At 34.9% G+C, this 21,402-nt stretch overlaps 1 protein-coding gene across 3 annotated transcripts in view; it reads right to left on the minus strand.

The window, feature by feature from the left end:
• The window catches only part of FSTL5 (follistatin like 5), a 708,564-nt gene that overhangs the window by 450,379 nt on the left and 236,783 nt on the right, over positions 1-21,402 (minus strand). For all 3 annotated transcript variants that reach the window (XM_029235420.1, XM_029235419.1, XM_029235418.1), the window contains exon 4: positions 11,397-11,645. In XM_029235420.1, coding sequence (XP_029091253.1) covers positions 11,397-11,645 — 249 coding nt within the window. The remainder of the gene's footprint in view (positions 1-11,396; positions 11,646-21,402) is intronic.

The raw sequence follows: 21,402 nt of genomic DNA on the forward strand, positions 1-21,402 counted from the left end.
GCTGAGATTTACTGACCACAGAGAACCCTGAGCAAAGTACGACCAAGCAGAAAAGAAGGAGAATGGAGAAGTTTCAGAGTGAGGTTTTCTTCAGAGGCAGAAAGTAGCTGAGCCTGGAATCTTCTGGGGGACCCACCTTTGGACAATGTTTTAACCTATGATTTTGGCACATGAGCTCCAAAATTAGAGCCCAACTTGTGCAAACCTGTGATAACTTCAAAGAGTCAAAACTTCCAGAATCCTGAGTCCATATAAGAGATTTTGCGATAGAAGAATGGAAAAGAAACTTGAGTTTCCTGAGGATGAGACATAACTAAGTGCCCCAAGAAATGGCAAGAAATCAACTAGAGTGAAATCCTATGAATGCTCACTGATATCTCGAATAACAACCAGAGTTCCTTCTGTATTACTAGTTGCTGGTGAAGAGACTGCCCAGCATTCAAGAGTAGGAAAAGACAGCAGCAGACAAAGACAAAGAGATTTGAGTCAAGTACTTTGGTGAAAAGAAGATAGGTTTTTGAAATAGCTAAAGGCTCTAGCTCAAATTGATCCATTCACTCTAATTTGATTGGAAATAAGGTTGGAATACAGCTTGCTTTTTATGCACTTAACACTTTGGTCTTCCCGGGCTTTTCTTAGGAAGCAGGGTCAAGAGTTTGGATTGTAAATGGGGGCAGTGCCTTGGCCTCTTCCAAAAGCCACAGTGTAATGACATTTCTCTCGAGGTCACTGCTTTCCAGTGTCAGAGGGCAATGGGATGGTCCGTGTTGGGACAGGGCAGTGAGGGGGACTGCGAGAGGGGTAAGGTGAGAAGAGGCTTTGCCTCTGACTAACAAACCATTTTCTGTGTCTGCAAGTAAAATTTCCAAATATTTAGGATGACCTAGAGTCAAATACAGCAACCTGTTGCTCTCTACTGCTTGTAAGATAATGTCTCGATGTCTAAATATGATTTTTATTTATTTATTAATTTATTTTGTGTACTAGTCTGATGGTGAAATAATTAGAATTCCATAGAAAGGACATGGCATCATCCTTCTCTCATCTATTTAAAGATATGTTTAAATGAAACTCCACACCTGCTACTTCCAGTAGATGTAGACACAGCAGTAACACATTTATACAGGAGTCGGTGTGCAGGTTTACTGTCGAATTAATGAACAAAGCTGTCGCTATGTTGTGTATGAGCTGTTTCTGAGCTATGGAGATCGTGCCAATGTGTCACGTAAATGTTTCCACTTCCTAAGATTTTTAAAGGCCAAAACATGTGCTGTATTATTCAAGCATATTTTTCTTCAGGATCTGAAAGTAATTTTGACATAAATTTAATTAAACCCCAACCCCACTCTTATGTTTTGTAGAATGCCATCATAGCTAAATGCCACAGTTATTATTCCGAGTACTGGAAAACACACCCAATACCAACTGGCATGTTCTTTTCTATTTCACCAAAAGTGCAGTTGATGTGGGCCTATTAGTATCTTTCAAGTGAAAAATTAAACAACGCTCAGTTTTATTGTCTATATAATTAATTTAAACCCATGTATCTGTTTTGAAAATAAGTAAATCTGGGGATCCAAAAAATGAATTATGGGTTTTGATAAGGCATGGAAACTCCATTCAAAGCTAGAGCTCTAATGTCAATATTCTGTGCTTGTTTGGAAGTAGATGGACATCCAGTGACTAGATAGATACAATGCAAATGAACAGTTCCAAAAATCGTTCTCCTCCTTATAATATTCCCTTAGTCAAAACAGGCCACGCACTACATACAGGACATCAGGCTGTCTGAGTTTTTATACATATGAATTAGCTTCAGCACACACTACATCACAACACTTTTGCTGGTACTCATCTGAAATTCAAGTGAATGACCAGTATCTCCTAGGTTGACAGAGTGAACAGAATAGGTTAAAGATGTGAATTCTTACAAAGGAAGACTCCCTTCTTATTAAAAGAATGGGCAGTGACTTTCAAAGCCGCGTGAGTTAACACGCGGGATAAGAAGGTGGAATTTGTTCTCAACACGTTCCTTCTGAGTTCGAACTTCCCTGTTGTTTTCTGAATGTGACTGTCTCATTTCTTTCTGAATATTGTTCTCAAGCATCTCTCCTTTCCTCTTTTAATTTGGACCTCATACTCAGTAATAATAAACTGCCAAGAGAACAAAAAGTATATGGCCATCAATAATGTTTGGATGTAATGTGACACATTTACAGTGATAAAAAATGTTTCACTTAAACAAAGGGTAGATAGGTTGTTTTGACACAGAATGATTTCAGCATATCTGACTATCAAGCACAGATGCTTATCTAACATAACATGAGATTTTCTGGCAATGGGGAAAAGCATCGATGGGCATTTATCGAATGAACTAGCCACTCATTTCCACTAATTTGGCAAAAGTAAGAACTGTGTCATCTTCATCTTTGGATAGTGCCTTTAAAATGGGTCAGCCGCAGGATTAGGTGACAATAAACGATCACCAGCGAACAGTCAAAAAATCATATCTGCTCATGAATACCTGTCCATGGTACACATATGCATATATATTTTCTGTAGATACTTTTATTAATTATTACCTGAAACCTTTTGACAGGCATGTGACACTTTGAACACTTATAAATTTAATCAAGCATATGTAATATTGTTCCTTTCAATTAATTACACTAATGCTTAATTAGATTCATCAAAAGCTCATGCATCTCTCTCAATTTTTATTAGCGCTTTCTTCCTTTTTAAGAAAAAAATGTTTCAAAAATTGAATTAGGGCTTCCCTGGTGGCGCAGTGGTTGAGAGTCTGCCTGTCAGTGCAGGGGACACGGGTTCAAGCCCTGGTCCGGGAAGGTCCCACATGCCACGGAGCAACTAAGCCCATACGCCACAACTTCTGAGCCTGTGCTCTGGAGCCCACAAGCCACAACTACTGAAGCCCGCGCACCTAGAGCCCATGCTCCGCAGCAGGAGCCACCGCAGTGAGAGGCCTGCGCATCACAACAAAGAGTAGCCCCCGCTCTCTGCAACTAGAGAAAAGCCCGCGCGTAGTAACAGAGACCCAATGCAGCCAAAAATAAATAAATTTATATTAAAAAAAAGTGAATTAAATGTCAAAAACCCTAGAAACATCCACATTAAGTCAATCTATATTCCAACATGATTGGGAGCCAGATTGATTAAAACATATTGAATAAATTAAATGTTTAAATGAAGAAATATTTGATAGAAAATGTTTGAGCTGCCTCAAACTTTCAGATAATTTGCTTAATCAAATATAGCAGTTTCATTTGTCAAAGTATATCCTCAGCACAATGACTGTTCTCAATAATATTGACTTATGGCTTGCTGATGGAATTAATAATAAAATGCTATTATCTTAGATATATGTCAAGATAATTGCCCATCCACTTTCTGTTTTTTGAGAGTTATCTGTCAACAGTTCTTTTTTCCTAAATAAAAATAGTTTGTGTATGACACAAATAGTTACACATAATGGTGACTGCTAATTCATAAGAGAGATGGAAAGCCATTGAAATAAAATAGCTATTGTAGACTTACATGCTTTCCAAATACTTTGGAAAGGTGTATCTTGCCTAACTAGTCTAAACAGATTTCATTATTGCAAGTTTTAACTAACAGGCACAAATGTAAACTGTATGTTAGCATTAGGAAGTTAACCCAAAATATGTAATAGAATTTCCAGGATTTAGAGATGGTTGGGAATCCATTTTGTTCTATACACAAGCTGAGGCAAAAGGTACTCACCAGGAGAGCTCTGGATACAGAGTAGACATGCGCAATAAAGCAAAGATAACATAATCTTTCTGCCCCTGAGAGAGGTGGAAAATATGGCTTTGGACTCTTTCTTCCTATGTAATTCTTTCCTGGAAAAATTAAAATCCTGGTTCAACCCCATTCCTTATCTTCTCAATGCCTTACTCTAAGCAGCTGGCTATATTTGTATCAGTAGAAGAATACACAGCCATGGAAGACTACTCTCGCTTTAAATTCATGAGCAAAATATATCACATGGTTTGTCAGCACCACCCAACACCCTATTACACCCCCTGGTCTTTTCTCTCTGTTTCCTTGTTTATGGTTTCACACATTTTTTTCTTTGTTCTCAAATCCCCGAAACTTTCTTCTCTGCCACTTTTAACTCACGCTTCCTTTTTATTTCATTAAGAAATTATAAGCACCCAGATGAGAACCACATACATCTATAGTATTAAATATGTCCAGCTACCAGCACCAGAAAGGGGCTGTTTTTGCCCTTCCTTCTTGTTAATGGTTGAAGAATCTGTGCTCTCATCTAAAGCCAAATCTGGCCCTTGTGCACTGGGTCCCATTCTCCCTAGCTGACCCAAAGGCTCTGCTCTGTCAAGGGCCCCTCTTTCTCTTGTCTCAGAAATTTTCCCTTCTCCGTTTCACTACCCCACTCACGTCTCCCTTCTGATCACCATATATAGAGGTGAGAGACAGGGAATATTTACATGGATCTGCTCCTCTTTAGAGAAACACTCTTCCAGTGAGCTTTCTGTACTTTATCTCTCACCTTCTCAGCTCCTGTTTTATCTCTTACCAAAGTGAAGCGTGGACTTAATCTTTCCAGGCCTGTGGTCATTTCCCGATCCTCATGAGACTTGATCTCAGCCACATTTATTTCAGCTCACCACTCTGGCCACCATGAAAAACTTTCTTCCTTAGCTTCTGTTTATCTACACTCTCTCTAAGTTTTCCTCCTGTATCGCTGTCAACTATGTGTCTGTCTTCTTTGTTTGCTTTTCTCCACTTTCTGACTGCTGAAGGTTGTTGAAGCACAGCAAGGTTCTGTCCTCAGCTATCTTGCTTCCCGGTGTGCACTCATTCATTCTCCAGTTTATCTCAACCATAGAGTTCTTTGGTCTTGACACTTATAATTCTTAAATGTATGTCTTGTGCTCCAAAATCGTCCTTGATTTGCAACATGATTCCCTCCAAATTTGTTTCTACATAACTCTCTGGATGATAATCACATGTAAAACTTCTCACTTTTCCTATTTGGCTTTAATTTTTATTATTATCAGGTTTTCAAATGTTCTCTGAAATATCTATAGGAACTCCCTCAGAAAGGATTTTCAAAGTGAAACATAGATCAGACTAATGGAGAATAATTTCCAACTGCATTTTCTAGAACATTTTATCCCCAATTACATATGCTGAATGTAATCAATGGAAAGTTTTTCGTTACCTGTTTTTTGCAAAGAAATATCAGAGAGGAAAAATCAACTACACCGGAAAGTAATAGTTGTAAAAAATGTTCTTCACTTTGTAAGTTGCAGAAATATCACATTTAACAGTTGAAAATCAGATAGTAAGAAAATGAACACCATAAGTGTAGGTGTCAGTGAGAGGTAATGACTGCTACAATATTTAAACAGCTTCAAGATAGAAGAAAAATTATTTGAAGTAATAAATTGTTCTCATTTTTTCTGTCATTGTTGAATACTGTGCTCTATTGATAAATATTCATAAATCCATAGAAAACATGAAATAAAATATTAAATAAAATATTCTTTTTATAACGACACCAAAAAAATGATAAAAATAAAAATGTACAAAAACAAGTTAAGACTATCCATATATTTGAAAGTTACATTTAGCTCCTATATGTCACAAAAAGAGGAAAATTTGACAAAACTTAAATACAATAAGAAGTCCACTTAGTCTCTAAATTTATATGGGGGGGTAGGGGAGTAAAATCACATTGTTATACATCTAATAGGTATTCTATTTATAGTATACGGTAAGCAAAATAAGCCTATAAGTCAGTGAGAAAGGTGACTATGAGATAGATGTTCAATTACAATCAAGAAACTAATAATAAATATGTTTCTAAACTTGAGTTATTTTTTCTTTAAGTAGTCTTATTTACAATTGGAAAACTTATTACCTTCAATTTGTTTATTATGATCTGACAGATTTGGTTCTGTAATAATTTGACCAGAGTCTTTTATGCAAGACTGATGTAAACTTAAAAGAAATTATGTGTGGCTTCCCAGACTCAAGGGTGAAAATTTATTTCAATCAAGTGTTCACAGTTATTGAAGTTCCACTCTTTTTTTTTTTTGGGGTACGCGGGCCTCTCACTGTTGTGGCCTCTCCCGTTGCGGAGCACAGGCTCCGGACGCGCAGGCTCAGCGGCTATGGCTCACGGGCCCAGCCGCTCCGCGGCACGTGGGATCTTCCCAGACCGGGGCACGAACCCGTGTCCCTTGCATCGGCAGGCGGACTCTCAACCACTGCGCCACCAGGGAAGCCCTAAGTTCCAATCTTTTAAACCCAGTAATTATCTCTTACTAACTTCTTTTGCCCAAGAACTGTGTTAAATGCATTATTTAACCCTTACAAACACCACAGTGAGAAACGTTGTTTCTAAATAACGTAAAATAGTCACATGGAAATTACTATAAAATATAAATTTTTAAAAATCAAAGGCAAGTAAGCTATTATGGCATTAGAGACTTAAGTGGAATGATTTGAAGCATACATGCACTAAAAGAGAGGCCAGAAGCCCTTGGTTCTTATCCAAGTAGCTTTAACTTATGTGTGAATGTTGGCAGCCATTTTAAAAATCTTAGGCTTATTGCCTTCTGGCTTGTTATTATAATGAATTAATAATATAATAGCTGTGAAAGTGTTTTGACATAAATAATACCCAATATTTCTCATTTCTCTCTGACAATATTTTAATACATTTGTTGGGTGGTCCTAACATTTAAATCCTCCTCTTTTGGAGCTTTTCATATTATATGTAAAATCTATAACATATCTACTATCTATAAATAGAAGATAAACACATACACTATGTAATGTTTACAAAATCCTTTAGAGTTTTCAAAAATCAGGGGAGAAGTAAACATTTGGTATGATTTTAGTAGCAAATAGTGCATTTACAAATGTACACCTAACAACGATTCCTAAAGTATGTTATATAGTGGGTTATACGTAGGATTCTGCAGGTCACAGTTTGATTAGAGAGGAGAGTGACAACAAAACTATATTCTTAACACTGATTAAAATTTCAGTGCAAAATAAATATGAAAAATGAAACACAGCTCAGTTGATTTTGTCATCAAATCAGAAAAATTTAATGTACATCTAATGAAATTCAGGGGACTAATAAAATTGGTTTTGAGATTGTGGGTACAGGATGCATTCAGAGGAACTGGAACTTCTGAGTGTCAGCATTTTGTCCAAGTTATTAATTTCATCACCATTCTGTAATTCCATTTGGCTAATACTGACTAAAAACAAAATAGAACAGAACAAACAAACCAACATCTGGGTACCATTTTCCAAAGTTGATATTATCAACATAATTATTTTTCATTAAATGGTAAACAAGCCTGTTTCAACATAAAATAGAAGCTTTACCAACATGCCCTTTCCCAAAAAAAGGCAATCTAAAAGCCCAGGGGGAATATCACAGGGCATTTTACTGATCTATTTTAAAATATCATTGGCAGCCCAGTTTTCTAGCCTAAGTTCTAGAAATTCTGTCTTAAAAAATAATAATAATCAGGAAAGAGAATCAATTAAATATGAATGCCTCTCCAGATTATACCAAAGAAAAAGAAAACTATGTCAGGTCTCATTCAAATAGCACACACATAGCTGTAAAAAAACGTATTTCCCAAGTTGTTACTCTTTGTGATGCACATTTAGGTGCACAGAACATTTGCATTTATAGCAGTTTCATAATCAGTGCAGTAAATGGCCGAAGTGTTTCTGTTCAATTGACTTTCTCATAAAAGGTTTAATTCCCTACTCCTCTTGGCAGAGGTTATATCTTGAGCTTCTTACTCCAGCTTACATCTATACTCTGAGTGTGTAAATTCTGCTGGGTGACCCGGTGTCTGACAGACTGACCCAGCGTCAGGTGAGAGGACCTTTTATTTGTTATGTGTAACCACGTGTATTGCAGCAGTTAGAAAGCCATTTGCGGGTGAGGCATGGGAAATTAAAGCAAAACTCTCATCACAGTGAATAACAAGGCATTATATAAAATGGAAAGTTTGATTCTATGGTAAAGATCATCATAAAGTACTTGATGCCAATAAACAAATACTATAATATTCTATATCCTATTGTAGACAGTTTCTTCATAATCAAATAAATGTGAATAGAAATAAATTAGAAAAAAAATTGTGTTCACAGATGTATGTTTTCTCTATAGTTTCAGAAATCATAAATCACTAAAGAAAATTCTTAGTGAATTCATGTCTATGTTTATGAGTCAGTAGTAATAAATGCTGAGTATACTACAGAGGCATTTTAAATATTTAACACAAATAATAATAATAAGATATATAGATATAGGTTAGATATAAGTATAGATATATGTATTGATATAGAGATAAATATAGATATAAATGTTTTTAATCTGGACTCTAATCTTAATTTTAAAATGATAAATAAATATACAGGCTTAATTTTATAAATACTAAACATAAATCTGATAAATTTATGATATGTGAAACAAACAGGACTTTGCTTAAGGTTCAAGTCATTAATGAATAATGCAAATCTTCCTTTCTTTAACTTTTTAAAAAGTTTTTGTTATTAATTTTTCAGTACTTTTTAAATTAAACCCTTTTATTTTATGATAATTATATAGTCATCTGCAATTGAAGAAGTAATACAGAGAGATTCCATGCATCCTTTACTCATTTCTACCAATGGTAAGTAACGTTTTGCAAAACTATAGTACAATATCATAAACAGGATACCAACTTTGACCCTATCCACTGATCTTACTCAGATTTTCTGTTTCACTTCTATCCATTTGTGTGTGGGTATGTGTGTTGTGTTCCAGTCAATTTTACCACACACGTAGGTCCCTGTATTCACCACCCTAGCCAAAAAGATAGGATAATAAAGATCTGTGAATATGTTTAAAATTGATTTTAAGGCATTAGTAATCTTTTAAATCAGAAGTTAACAAACCTTTACTGAAAAGATGCAGATAAAGCATTTCTTAGGCTTTGCAGGCCATACTGTCTCTGTTGTAACAACTCAATTCTCCTTTTGTAGCTCAAAAGCACCCAACGACAATTCCTAAACTAATAGTGTGGCCGTATTCCGATTTGGCCTATAGGTTCCTGTTTGTTGATTTCTATAAGGTTTTCTTAATCACCTTTTATTAGATCTAAAAGTAGAAAAAAAAATTTTAAGGAGGAAAAGATTCCTGTTATTTTGCTTGTTTTGATTTTTTCTATTTGAAAATATTTAATTAAACATAATTTTTTAGCAGTTCTTGAACATAATATTTTGACTTGCTTCTTCCTTTGGGCCATTATTTGAAACAATATAAATTGCTGAAGTTCCACAGAAAGAATAATCCACGAACACAAGAATTAATTTTAGCCATCACACTATTAGGCCTTCGACTCCATAGAACCTTCTTTTATGTCCAAAATTTGGCCAATTGCACACTAATAAGACAAGCAATTTATCATTTTATTATATATTATTTACTTCCTTTCTGCTGAAACAAAATCCTCTTATGAGATACATATATATTTATATTAGGCAAAACGCCAAAACAAGTAAACAAACAGAAGACCCACAAATTCTGAGACCTGGGAAATGTGTTAACCCCTGGTAACTCACCCAGTTAATATAAATTAAATTGTAATACTATGTATGATGACAAAGTATTTTGGAAGCAATCATAGATCTAATAAATACGCTTAGTATGTCTGAAGGACAAAAGATTTTTAAACCACTGTTTTACGAAGTAACTCATAAGGAAGGCAACATTACACGCTATATCCACTTCATTTATTTCCACGCTGATTTGCATAGTGCAATGCATTATGCCTAAGCCTCCAGCAATAGAGCAGAACATTAAATACTCCAGATTTTTTTCCTCACATGATAATTATCGTATATTTCCATATAATCAATCAGTTGGGCCAAACCTCAATATTAGAATATAATTCTAAGTTAATCGCATATTATTTATATAGTTTTATTATACTACATATCAATGGAATAGTAAAACTTTCACTATACCATTTCAGGTCAAAATGACAGAAAAATATTATTTTATGAGTGTTAAAGCACAATGTTAATCCAGTTAATTTTAGCTATTTATAAGACAGATTAGATAGAAGAGGATAAGAAACAGAACTTGAAACCAAAGCATCTGTTATTCTTTCAGTAAAAGAAAATAATCTAATGCCATCAATTTCTTCAATACATGTAATCAAGGTGCACAGATTCACTCTGGTAAAGAAACTATTCTTGTAATTTATCTCATTTATATCAAAGGGCTTCTAGTAGCCACAATGGCTACAGAGCCTTCCATCTTAATTCATTTGAAAAGCTGTGTGTCTTTTTTAAAATCGCCTTGAAAATAACACTTTCTTCTACCAAGTTTGAAAAAGAAAACTTAATCGGTGGGCAAATGAACAACATTGTATGTTACCATACATTTAAGCTAAGAATTAAAATATCACATGAGCTTTTAAGTGTAAAAATACTTCAGCAACATTCTGAGAGCTAGGGATGTAGAACCAATTGAAGATTAGAAACCAAGCTGATCACTGACCTGTTAGAATGATGGGAGTTCTATATACTTAACACTTTAGAATTTCAGTCTGTGTTACGACTATTAATAAAAATATATTCTTTCCAGCATAAATAAATAAACAAGAAATAAGTTTATAAATAAATCAAAGGCATTAAAGATGTTTAATGATTTATTTATCCAGTATGTTAAAACAATTTGTCAAATTACTAATTCAGCAGTACTTTTCATATAAACAGTTACCACTGATTTTGAGCACCATGGTAGTAAATACTGCTAACTTTTAAATTTTAAATTATTGTCATCTCAGATTTACTAATTGGGTTTAGCATGAGTTCATAGTTATTTCAGTGGGCATTTACAGGTTCCATATAATTTGAATTATGTGGTACTAGCTGAAGGCATCATTTTTAATCAGGAAGAAATGAGATGTTCTCACAGCATGGCTTGGCATTCATTCTTCTCTCAATTTCACTCCAGGTACATTTCAATGAGTGGAATTGGCTTGTTGACTGAATTGGCCACTCTGTGTCCCTAAGAAAACTGCCATGATTGGGAAGCCATATGGTGCAATGCTGTAAGCTATATTAAATTCTGAGTCATATTTTGGCCAGCTTTGTTCTCATGACTGAGATTCAGAATTGTATCCATGTAAATTTCTATCCACTTGCTGCTCACAAGTGTCATTAAGCTCACATTTTTTTTCTTTATTTTTTTAGACACTTGCTATAAAAAGTGGTGCTAGAGTTTACACTTAAAGGCACGAGTTAAGAAGACAGAAGAAATAGAGAAAGGTGACCCTTTAGGCTCACCCTGTATTTACCTTTGAAGAAGCAGTCTTCATTGTGGACAATGGTAATCTTGTGTTTTTTCAGGCAAGCAGCTCTGTGCACCTCACAGTGGTTTTCATAGAATTCTCCATCAGATCCACATACAGGTTTGTAGTGCCGATTGCAAAGGTCCACGCAGGCACATTCCGCTTGCCCTGTCTCTCTGCTGAGAACACAGTGCCTTCCCAAACCACAGTATTTGTTTTCACAAGATCCCAAAGGGCCATCCTGAATCAGGAATCCTAAGGACAAAGAGTAGAAAATCACTTGGATTCATATGTCCACATAAAATGCTGATGTCAAAGTTTAAAGGGAAAAGGAAAAACATAATCTAAGAGAAATATAATATAATCAGAGTTCAGTTGTTCTCAGTGGAGAAGGGACTTGTATTAGAACCAGCAGGTGAACTTTTTCAAAATACCCTTAACGTACTCCCCTTCTTTCCCATTTCTCCTTGAGCTCTCACCTCCCTACCCAATGAGTATTACAGTCCTTAAGGACAAGGGCTCTAAAGTTAAAATGCCTGAACTCAAATCCTCTACCAATTATTAGCTTTATGTCCTTGGATAAATTGCTTCTCTGTGCTAAGTTGTCCTATCTGTAATACGAGGTTGATAGTATAGATCATCTCCTGCAGTTGTAAGGAATAGTACATATACTGGTCCACAGAAAGAACAGCCTTGACACATAGCAAATGTTTAACAAATGTCAACCTTTACATTAGCAGAATTCTGGTAAGAGAAAAGAAATGTATGTATATAATGTAGGAAATAGGAGAGAAAAGGAATAAGAAACAGTGTCTTGAAAACTTCTTTCTGGGTTCTAACATCTGATCCTTTCTTGTTTTGACATTTGCCACTTGGCAATTATTGGTGAATTTCATGATTAAATGAACAAATCATGAAGAATTTGATTGTCTTGTTACTTGTTCAGTCTAACAATCTACATTTGCATCAGAAAAGTATAGGTGGATCTAGCAGTCTTGTACCAAAACCAAACTAAGCAACTTCAATACTCAGGTTTTTATAGGTAAATCTGGCTTTTTTTCTTTGAGAATATTATCTGACTGAAAAGTAAAAAATGTCAGTAAACACACACACACACACACACACACACACACACACACATATATATATATATATAGAGAGAGAGAGAGAGAAATCTATATACATGTATCTCAAGGAATAATATATATTCATATATTTACACATTCATAAATGTGTGTGTACATATATTTACCATTGGTGACAATTATATACTGCAAAAAATAAAGTTTTGAGAGGTTATAAACTTAAATTACAGTAATTTTATTAGATACCTAGTGTACATTTTCAGCTGGTTGATTTAAAACCATCTCCCTACATGATTGCATCACAATGATTAAGAACACGGTTTCTGATCCAGAGTTTAAATCATAGCTCTAGCAGTTACAAACTTCAGGACCTTGGGTGGGTATCTAACACATCTATAACTTAGTTTTCTCATCTGTAAAATAGGACTAATAGTATCCTCAAACGGTTATCAAGATTAAAGGGTTTATGAGGGAGAGACCAAGATGGCAGAGCAGAAGGAGGCTGGGCTCAACTCCCTTCACAAACACATCAAACTACAAATCCATGTAGAGTGACACTCACTGAAATCTACCTGGGACTAACACAACAGGTCTTCTACACCAAGGCTATAAATAAAGATCCACAGAGCATCTGATAGGAAGGGAGGAAAGTGATCAGGCATGGACCCACACCCTAGCAGGGGACACAGAAGAGGAATGAATATCACAGGCTTGGAGATTCTCCCTGGGAGCAAGGGATTCAAGCTACATATTAGGTGCCCCAGCCTGGGGCGTCCAACACCAGGAAGGTGAGTCCTCTTAGCTGGTTTGAAAACCAGTGGGGCTTACCAGAGGGCTGTAAGAACCCAAGACTCTATTCTTAAAAGAGCACACACACAGACTTACTCCCAGTCACATCATGAAGGCAGAAGACTGAAATTCCCTGGGGCTCTGGCCAGCCTGCCAGGACATCCTCTGCACACATCCAGCCTGCATGGCCTCCTGCTCCAGCCCATCTTGCTCCAGCACTGCTCCCCACTAAGGCAGAGGCTGTCATTGCCAATGAGACTGCACACATTTGGAGGGAATGGAGCAGGCTGAGACCCCAGCACAGCCTCTGTCCAGTATGGAGGTAGACACTGCCAGCTCATGAGTCCCTGTGCACACTTGAGAGTGGACAGGGTCAGTTCAGTGGTGTGACACTACCTCTGCAGCACCAAGCCAGCCTCTAAAGACAGTGTGCACACCAGGGGGGAAAGTGAAACCAGCACAGAAGTGCAGGCCCAAGCACTCAAGCCCTGGCTGCATCCCAAATCAAGGTGGAGACTACCAACACACCTGGGTGAAAGCCAAATACGTCAGGGCTCTTGCTCTAGCTCCTCAAGCCTCATCCCTGCCCCAGATAGGGAAGTAATGGTTATTGAGCATAGACGATGCCCTGACCTTCTTCACCTGGCTCTGGTTGTGGCCCAACTACACCAGTGCCACCACCCACCAAAGCAGGACACCCAAGGGAAGGACACAGCCTGTGCTCTCTTCAGATCCAGCTCTCCCACCAGAGCCACTGAATGAACATATGCAGAGTGTAGAGGGACACTCCCACACAAGGACACGCCATCAAGCCTGGGATAGGCAACTGTTTCACCTAGTTTCATAGAGAAAAAGAAAGTTAAACAGAATGAGAAGACAGAGGAATATATTTCAAATGAAAGAATAACAGCAAAAAAAACCGAACAAACAAAAATCCCTGAAAAAAACCCTAGTGAAATAGAGGAAAATAATTTACCTGATAGAGTTCAAAGCAATAATAGTAAGAATGCTAACTGAACTGGGGGGGGGGGTGGGAAATAGATGAACACAGTCAAATTTTAACAAAGAACTAGAAAATATAAAAAAGAACCAGTGAGAGCTGAAGAAAACCATAACTAAAAGTAAAAAACACACTAGAGGGAATTAACAGCAGACTAGGTATACAGAAAAACACATAAATGATCTGGAAGATAGATAATGGAAATTGCCCAAACAGAGCAGCAAAAATAAAAATTTTGTTTTTTTAAATGAGTAGTTTAAAAGACCTCTGGGACAATATCAAGTGTATTAACATTGGCATTATAGGTGTTGAGAAGGAGAAGAGAGAGAGGAAAAGGTGGAAAGTGCATTTGATGTAATTATGGCTGAAAATGTCCTGAACCTGAGGAAAGAAAGAAATATACAGATCAAGAAGCACAGAGGGTCCCAAACAAGATGAACCCAAAGAGACCCACACCAAGACATATCATAAATGGCATACAGAAAAAGAAAGAGTCACACAGAAGGGAACCCCCAAAAAGCTATCAGCTCATTTCTCTGCAGAAACTTTTCAGGCCAGAATGGAATGGCCTGATACATGCAAAGTGGTGAAAGCAAAAACCTAGGATACTCTACCCAGCAAGGTTATCATTCAGGATTGAGGCAGAGATAAAGAACTTCTCAGAGAAGCAAAAGCTAGAAGAATTGATCAATATTAAACTGATTTTACAAGAAGTGTTAAAGAGTCTTCTTTAAGTGAAAATAAAAGGCTACAACAAGAAATAAGAAATTATAGGGTGGAAAAATTCCCACCAGAAAAGGCAAGTACATAGTAAAGACTGTGGATCAATTGCTTCAATAATCTAGTATAAAGGTTAAAAGACAAAAATTATAAAATCAACTATAGGTACAATAAACAGTTAAGGGTTAGACATTAAGATGTAAAATATGAAATCAAAAATATAAAATGTGGTGGGGGAGTAAGAAATATACAGGTTTTAGAATGTGTTTGTACTTTTTGTACTTAAACGACTATCAGGTTAAATCAAGCAAGTGTACTTATAGGTCAACATATATGAACTTTATGGTAACCGCAAAACAAAAACCTACAATAGATATACAAAACCTAGAGAGAAGGAAACACAAATATAACACTGAAGAAAATTATCAAAAAACAAAGAAAAGACTAAAAGGAAAGCAAAGAAAAGAGAGAAAAACTAAAACAAAAACAAAAGCCAGTAAACAAATAACAAAATGGCAGTAAGTACATACCTATCAATAATCACTTTAAATGTCAAAGGACTAAATGCTCCAATCAGAAGACATAGGGTAGCAGATTGGATTAAAACACACAAAACGAACAAACAAAAAACAGGACCCATCTATATGCTGCTTACAAGAGAATCACTTTAGAGCTAAAGACACACACAGACTGAAGGTGTGGGATGGAAAAAGATACTCCATGGAGATGGAAACAAAAGTAAGCTGGGTAGGCTTTTTATTTTAAAGTAGATTTTAAAACAAAGTCTATAATAAAAGACAAAGAAGGACATCATATTATGATAAAGAGATCAATACAATAAAAGGATATAGCATTTTTAAACATAAATGCACCTAATATAGGAGTGTTTAAATATATAAAGCAACAATTAATGGGCATAAATATGGGAGAAATTGACAATAATCCAGTAATAGTAGGGGATTTTAACACCATACTTTTATCCAGATAGAAAATTGATAAGGAAACAATGGCCTTAAATGACACATTATAACAGTTGGATTATATATCTTACATTTAAAGGAATTAGAAAAAAGAACAAATAAAGCCTAAAGTCAGCACAAGGAAGGAAGTGATAAAGATCACATAGAAAAGTAGAGACAAAAAAATAGAAAAGATCAATGAAACCAAAGCTGTTTTTTTAAAAAGATAAACAAAACTGAGTTAGGTTCATTAAGAAAAAAAAAAAAAAAGAGGATCCACATAAACAAAATAAAAAATGAAAGAGGAGAAATTACAACTGTTATGACAAAAATACAATAATAAGAGATTTTATGAAAAATGATATGCCAACAAATTGGACAACCTAGAATTGGATACTTTCCTAGAAACATACAATTGTTCAAGACTGAATCAGAAGAAATAGATACTCTGAACAGACTGATTATTAGAATTGAAATTGAATCAGTAATCAAAACACTCCTGATAACTTTAAGTCCAGGACTGGATGGCTTCACAGGAGAATTCTACTGAACATGTAAAAAATAGTTAGTACCTATCTTTCTCAAACTATTCCAAAAAAGTGAAGAGGAGGGAACACTCCCAAATTCAGTCTGGGAGGCCACCATTACCCTGATCCCACAACAAAGTGAAAATTACATGCCAATATTCCTGAAGAATATAGATTGAAAAATCCTCAACAAAATAAAAACAAACTCAATTCAACAATATATAAAAAGGATCATTCACTATGATCAAGTGGGATTTATTTCAAGGATGCAAGCTTGGTTCATAACTTCAAATCAATGTGATACATCACATTAAAAATACAAAGGATAAAAAGCACATAATCATCTTGATAGACACACAAAAAAATTTTATCAAATTCAACACACATTCGTCCTAAAAATTCTCAACAAAGTGGTATAGAATAAATATTTCTTAAGCATAATGAAGGCCATTATGACAAACCCACAGCTAGCATCATACTCAACTGTTAAAACCTGAAAGCTTTTCCTCTAAAATCAGGAACAAGAATGAAGACAAGGATAGCCACTCTCACCATTTCTATTTAACATATTATTTGAAGTCCTAGCCACTGAAATCAAACAAGAAAAAGAATGAAAAGGCATTCAAAGTGAAAGGGAAGACATAAAACTGTCACTATTTGCAGAGGATAGGATACTATAATAGAAAATCCTAAGGTCTCCACCAAAAAACTATTAGAACTAATAAATGAATACAGTAAAGCTGCAAGATACAAGATAAATATACAGAAATCTGTTGCTTTTTATCCACTAGTAATAAACTATCAAAAAGACAAAGCAAGAAAATAGTCCCATTTACAATAGCTTTAAAATGAATAAAATACATAGGAATAAACTTAAAGGAAGGAGGTGAAGACCTACACTCTGAAAACTATGAGACAATGATGAAGGAAACTGAAGATGATACAGTGAAATTGAAAGATATCCTGTGTTCATGTATTGGAAGAATTAATACTGTTGAAGTGTCCATAAAGCAATCAACAAATTTAGTGCAATCCTTATCAATATACCCATGACTTTTTTCACAGAACTAGAAAAACAATCCTAAAATTTATATGGAAGCACAAATGACCCCAAATAGCCAAAGCAATCTTGAGAAAAAAGAACAAGACTGGAGGTATCACACCACCTGACTTCAGACACTACAAAACTAAAGTGATCGGAACACTGTGGCACTGGCACAAAAACAGACACATAGGTCAATGGAACAGAACAGAGAGCCCAGAAACAAACTCATGCACATGTGGTCAATTAAACTATATCAAAGGAGGCAAAAATATATAATGGGGAAAATACAGTCTCTTCAATACCTAGTGATGGAAAATTGGAACTCTACATATAGAAGAATGGCATTAGAACATTTTCTCTCACCTTATACAAAAATAAACTCAAAATGGATTAAAGACCTAAATGTAAGATATGAAACCATAAAACTCCTAGGGCAAAAAAAGTCAGCACACTCTTTCACATACATATTAGCAATAGTTTTTTAGATCTCTCTCCTCATGCAAGGGAAACAAAAGCAAAAATAAACAAATGGCACCTAATTAAATGTAAAAGTTTTTTCACAGTGAAGAAAACCATCAACAAAATGAAACAACCACCAACTGAATGGAAGATATTTGCAAAGATATGGCTAATAAGGGATTAATATCCAAAATATATAAATACTGCATGCAACTCAATATCAAAAAAATAAACAATCCAGTTAAAAAATGGGCAGAAGACCTGATAGACATTTTTCCAAAGACATACAGATGACCAAGAGAACATGAAAAAATGTTCAACGTCACTAATCATGAGGAAAATGAAAATCAAAACCAAAATGAGATATCACCTCACACCTGCCAGAATGGTTATTGTCAAGGACACAACAAATAATAAATGTGAGATGTGGAAAAAAAGGAATAATAGTTTGCCCCAGCAATTCTACTCCTGGGTATATATCCAGGGAAAATGAAAAAAAACTAGTCCAAAAAGACACATGCACCCCAGTGTTCAGAGCAACACTATTTACAACAGCCAAGATATGGAAGCAACCTCAGTGGCCATCAACAGATGAATGGATAAAGAAGACGTGGTGTATATACACAATGGAATATTACTCAGCCATTAAAAGAATAACATTTTGCTATTTGCAGCAACATGGATAGACCTGAAGAGTATTATGCTTAGTGAAGTAAGTCAGACAGAGAAAGAAGAATGTTATATGCTTTCATTTATATGTAGAATCTAAAAAATAAAACAAACTCATGAATATAACGAAACAGAAACAGACTCATAGACAAGTGAACAAACTAGTAGTTATCAGTGCGGAGAGGGGTGGAGAAGGAAGCAAGTTAGGAGAAGGAGAGTAAGAGGTACACACTACTAGGTAGAAAATAAATAAGATACAGGATGCAATGTACAGCACATGGAATATAGCCAATATGCTATAATAACTTTAAATGTAGTATAACCTATAAAAATATCTAATCACAGTGCTGCACACCTGAGACTAATATAACATTGTAAATCACTTATACTTCATTTGAAAACAAAATTAAAAGTCTTGGCACATGAAAAACTCCATTTAAATGTTAGTTATTATCATTACTTTTTAAAGTAATTAATTTTCATAAGAACAGATATACAAATAAAAAAGTATTTAAATAATCAATTTGTTTTTATAAATAAAACCCATTAGGCATTTTGATTTTCATATAATGCATGTATTTCCATGTGGAATTTAGAAAAATTGAAATTAAAAAAAGGACCAAGACTATCAACCGTATAATTTTTTAAATTTTTTTTTTTTTTAATTTTTTTTTTTGCGGTACGCGGGCCTCTCACTGCTGTGGCCTCTTCTGTTGCAGAGCACAGGCCCTGGACGCACAGGCTCAGCAGCCATGGCTCACGGGCCCAGCCACTCCGCGGCATGTGGGATCCTCCCGGACCGGGGCACGAACCCCTGTCCCCTGCATCGGCAGGCGGACTCTCAACCACTGCGCCACCAGGGAAGCCCCTAATTTATATTTTTGATAGAACTGTAAATTGGAACAACTGTTCTTCAAAGCAACTTAAAATTACTTGCACTCTTTGATACCATATTATGATCTTTGTGAAACATTCTAAAACATTTAGAACAAAAAATAAGAAAAAAGACAATAAAATTTATTGAATCAAGCTTTACAATGTAGTGTTACTTTAAATAATTGATAATTACTATGAAATATGTAGTAGAGTTTGGAAAATATATTTAATGCAGTTTTTCTTGAAGTGTGGCACTTTAGAATGGCTTACAGAAGTTTTATAGCATAGATTCAGCCTTCACTTTACCCTAGAGTTTCTGACTCAGTAGATCTAGGATTGAACCCCAAATTTATATTTCTAATTTCCCAGGTGATGATGTTATTTTGGTTTCTGGTATCAAACTTTTGGGCCTTTGACTTAATGAAATCCTAATTAAAATAAATACGACAAAAACAAAAAGACTAGGTAAACAATTACGAAATATTCTTAAGTGGAAAAGTGAGAACTTTATGTCATGATTAAAACCAGATAAAATCAAGCAAGTATTTGAATGAAACTAAGAAAGGATACGGAAAAATGAAAACAATTGATTAGCTAATTGGATATAATATTGGGCAAATTTTTCTACTTTTACATAATTGCTTTTTTAGTGTTCAATATATTAATAAAAGAAATTCCATAGTTGTGTCAATTACAACTGTAAAATAATGACTGATTTCATTTTGGAAAATCTTTTTCTTCATTTTTCTACTTATGCCTTTTGTTATCTTATGTTTATAGGGTCCAAAATGGGGCTGCCATTATAGCACAGGGATTTGACTCATATATTGTATTTTGTACAGTTTTTTATCTTATATTTTCCTTATTTCCTTAATATCTTACTAACAACTAGTTTCTTGCTATAAATATTTTAAAATTTATGAATGGAGTATTTTATTTTATTTTTTTATTATCTAAGAATGAGTTTAAGGTCAACTGGGTCAAGAGATTATTTTACGTTTTGGTCACAAACTGAGGTGGCTAACCAAATCAGTACAATTTCTGAAAAAGAAGGAATGCTTTGCTATAAAATGAGGTCATTTATGGTATATTTATGTCAATGAGTATCTTTCCTTGATTCTCTCTTCTTCAATTTTTCCTCTTTTTGCTTGTACTCCAGTTCAGAGATTCGTATTAGAATGGCCAATAAGCCATTTTCTAGAAGTTAAATGAACTATTTTACACTAGCTAGAAGCCGTGTGTTGCATATAGCTGCTACAATTAAAGGAAATTTAATTAATTCATATGCAATCCAAAAGAAAGCTCATATTATGTAAATGAATAACTAGAACATATCCTTTCTGACAGTAATTATCCATGACTAACACTGAATTTAAGTATCAGCTGAGATTAACCCAATTTAATCTGATCAACATGTCAAAGCTTTCTTTTAAGTATACTCAGATAACACACTAAATGAATTTTAATCAAGAACTTCTCTCTTGCTATCTCGCAACTTGATAAAATAACATGTGTTCCCACAAAAGTGCTATATATTTAACAAGCACATTATTTTGTAACTTCTATGCCTTCAGGGCATTACAAAGATTCCTCGGATTTAAAATAAACAAAGAACTGAAACAAAAGATGAAAGACACCAAGTCATAAAGCAAAATCATTCTATATAATTCTAAAGATAGTCTTCTCAGATTCTCAATGATGATGCAATTCTCTTCAAGTGGTTTATGTATATATACTTTATCAAAAAGGTACTTCATATAGAGTGGATCTAATTTAAAATAACCTTTAATAAAATGTATTATTTTTATGTGCAAGGTACTATACTAGATACTATAGAATAGATCAAAAGGGCAGTCACTGATACTTTTTCTAGTGGCTTAAAA

Source organism: Monodon monoceros, unplaced genomic scaffold, assembly GCF_005190385.1.
Source record: "Monodon monoceros isolate NGI ecotype Baffin Bay Population unplaced genomic scaffold, NGI_Narwhal_1 Super_Scaffold_20, whole genome shotgun sequence".
Lineage (NCBI taxonomy): Eukaryota > Metazoa > Chordata > Mammalia > Artiodactyla > Monodontidae > Monodon > Monodon monoceros.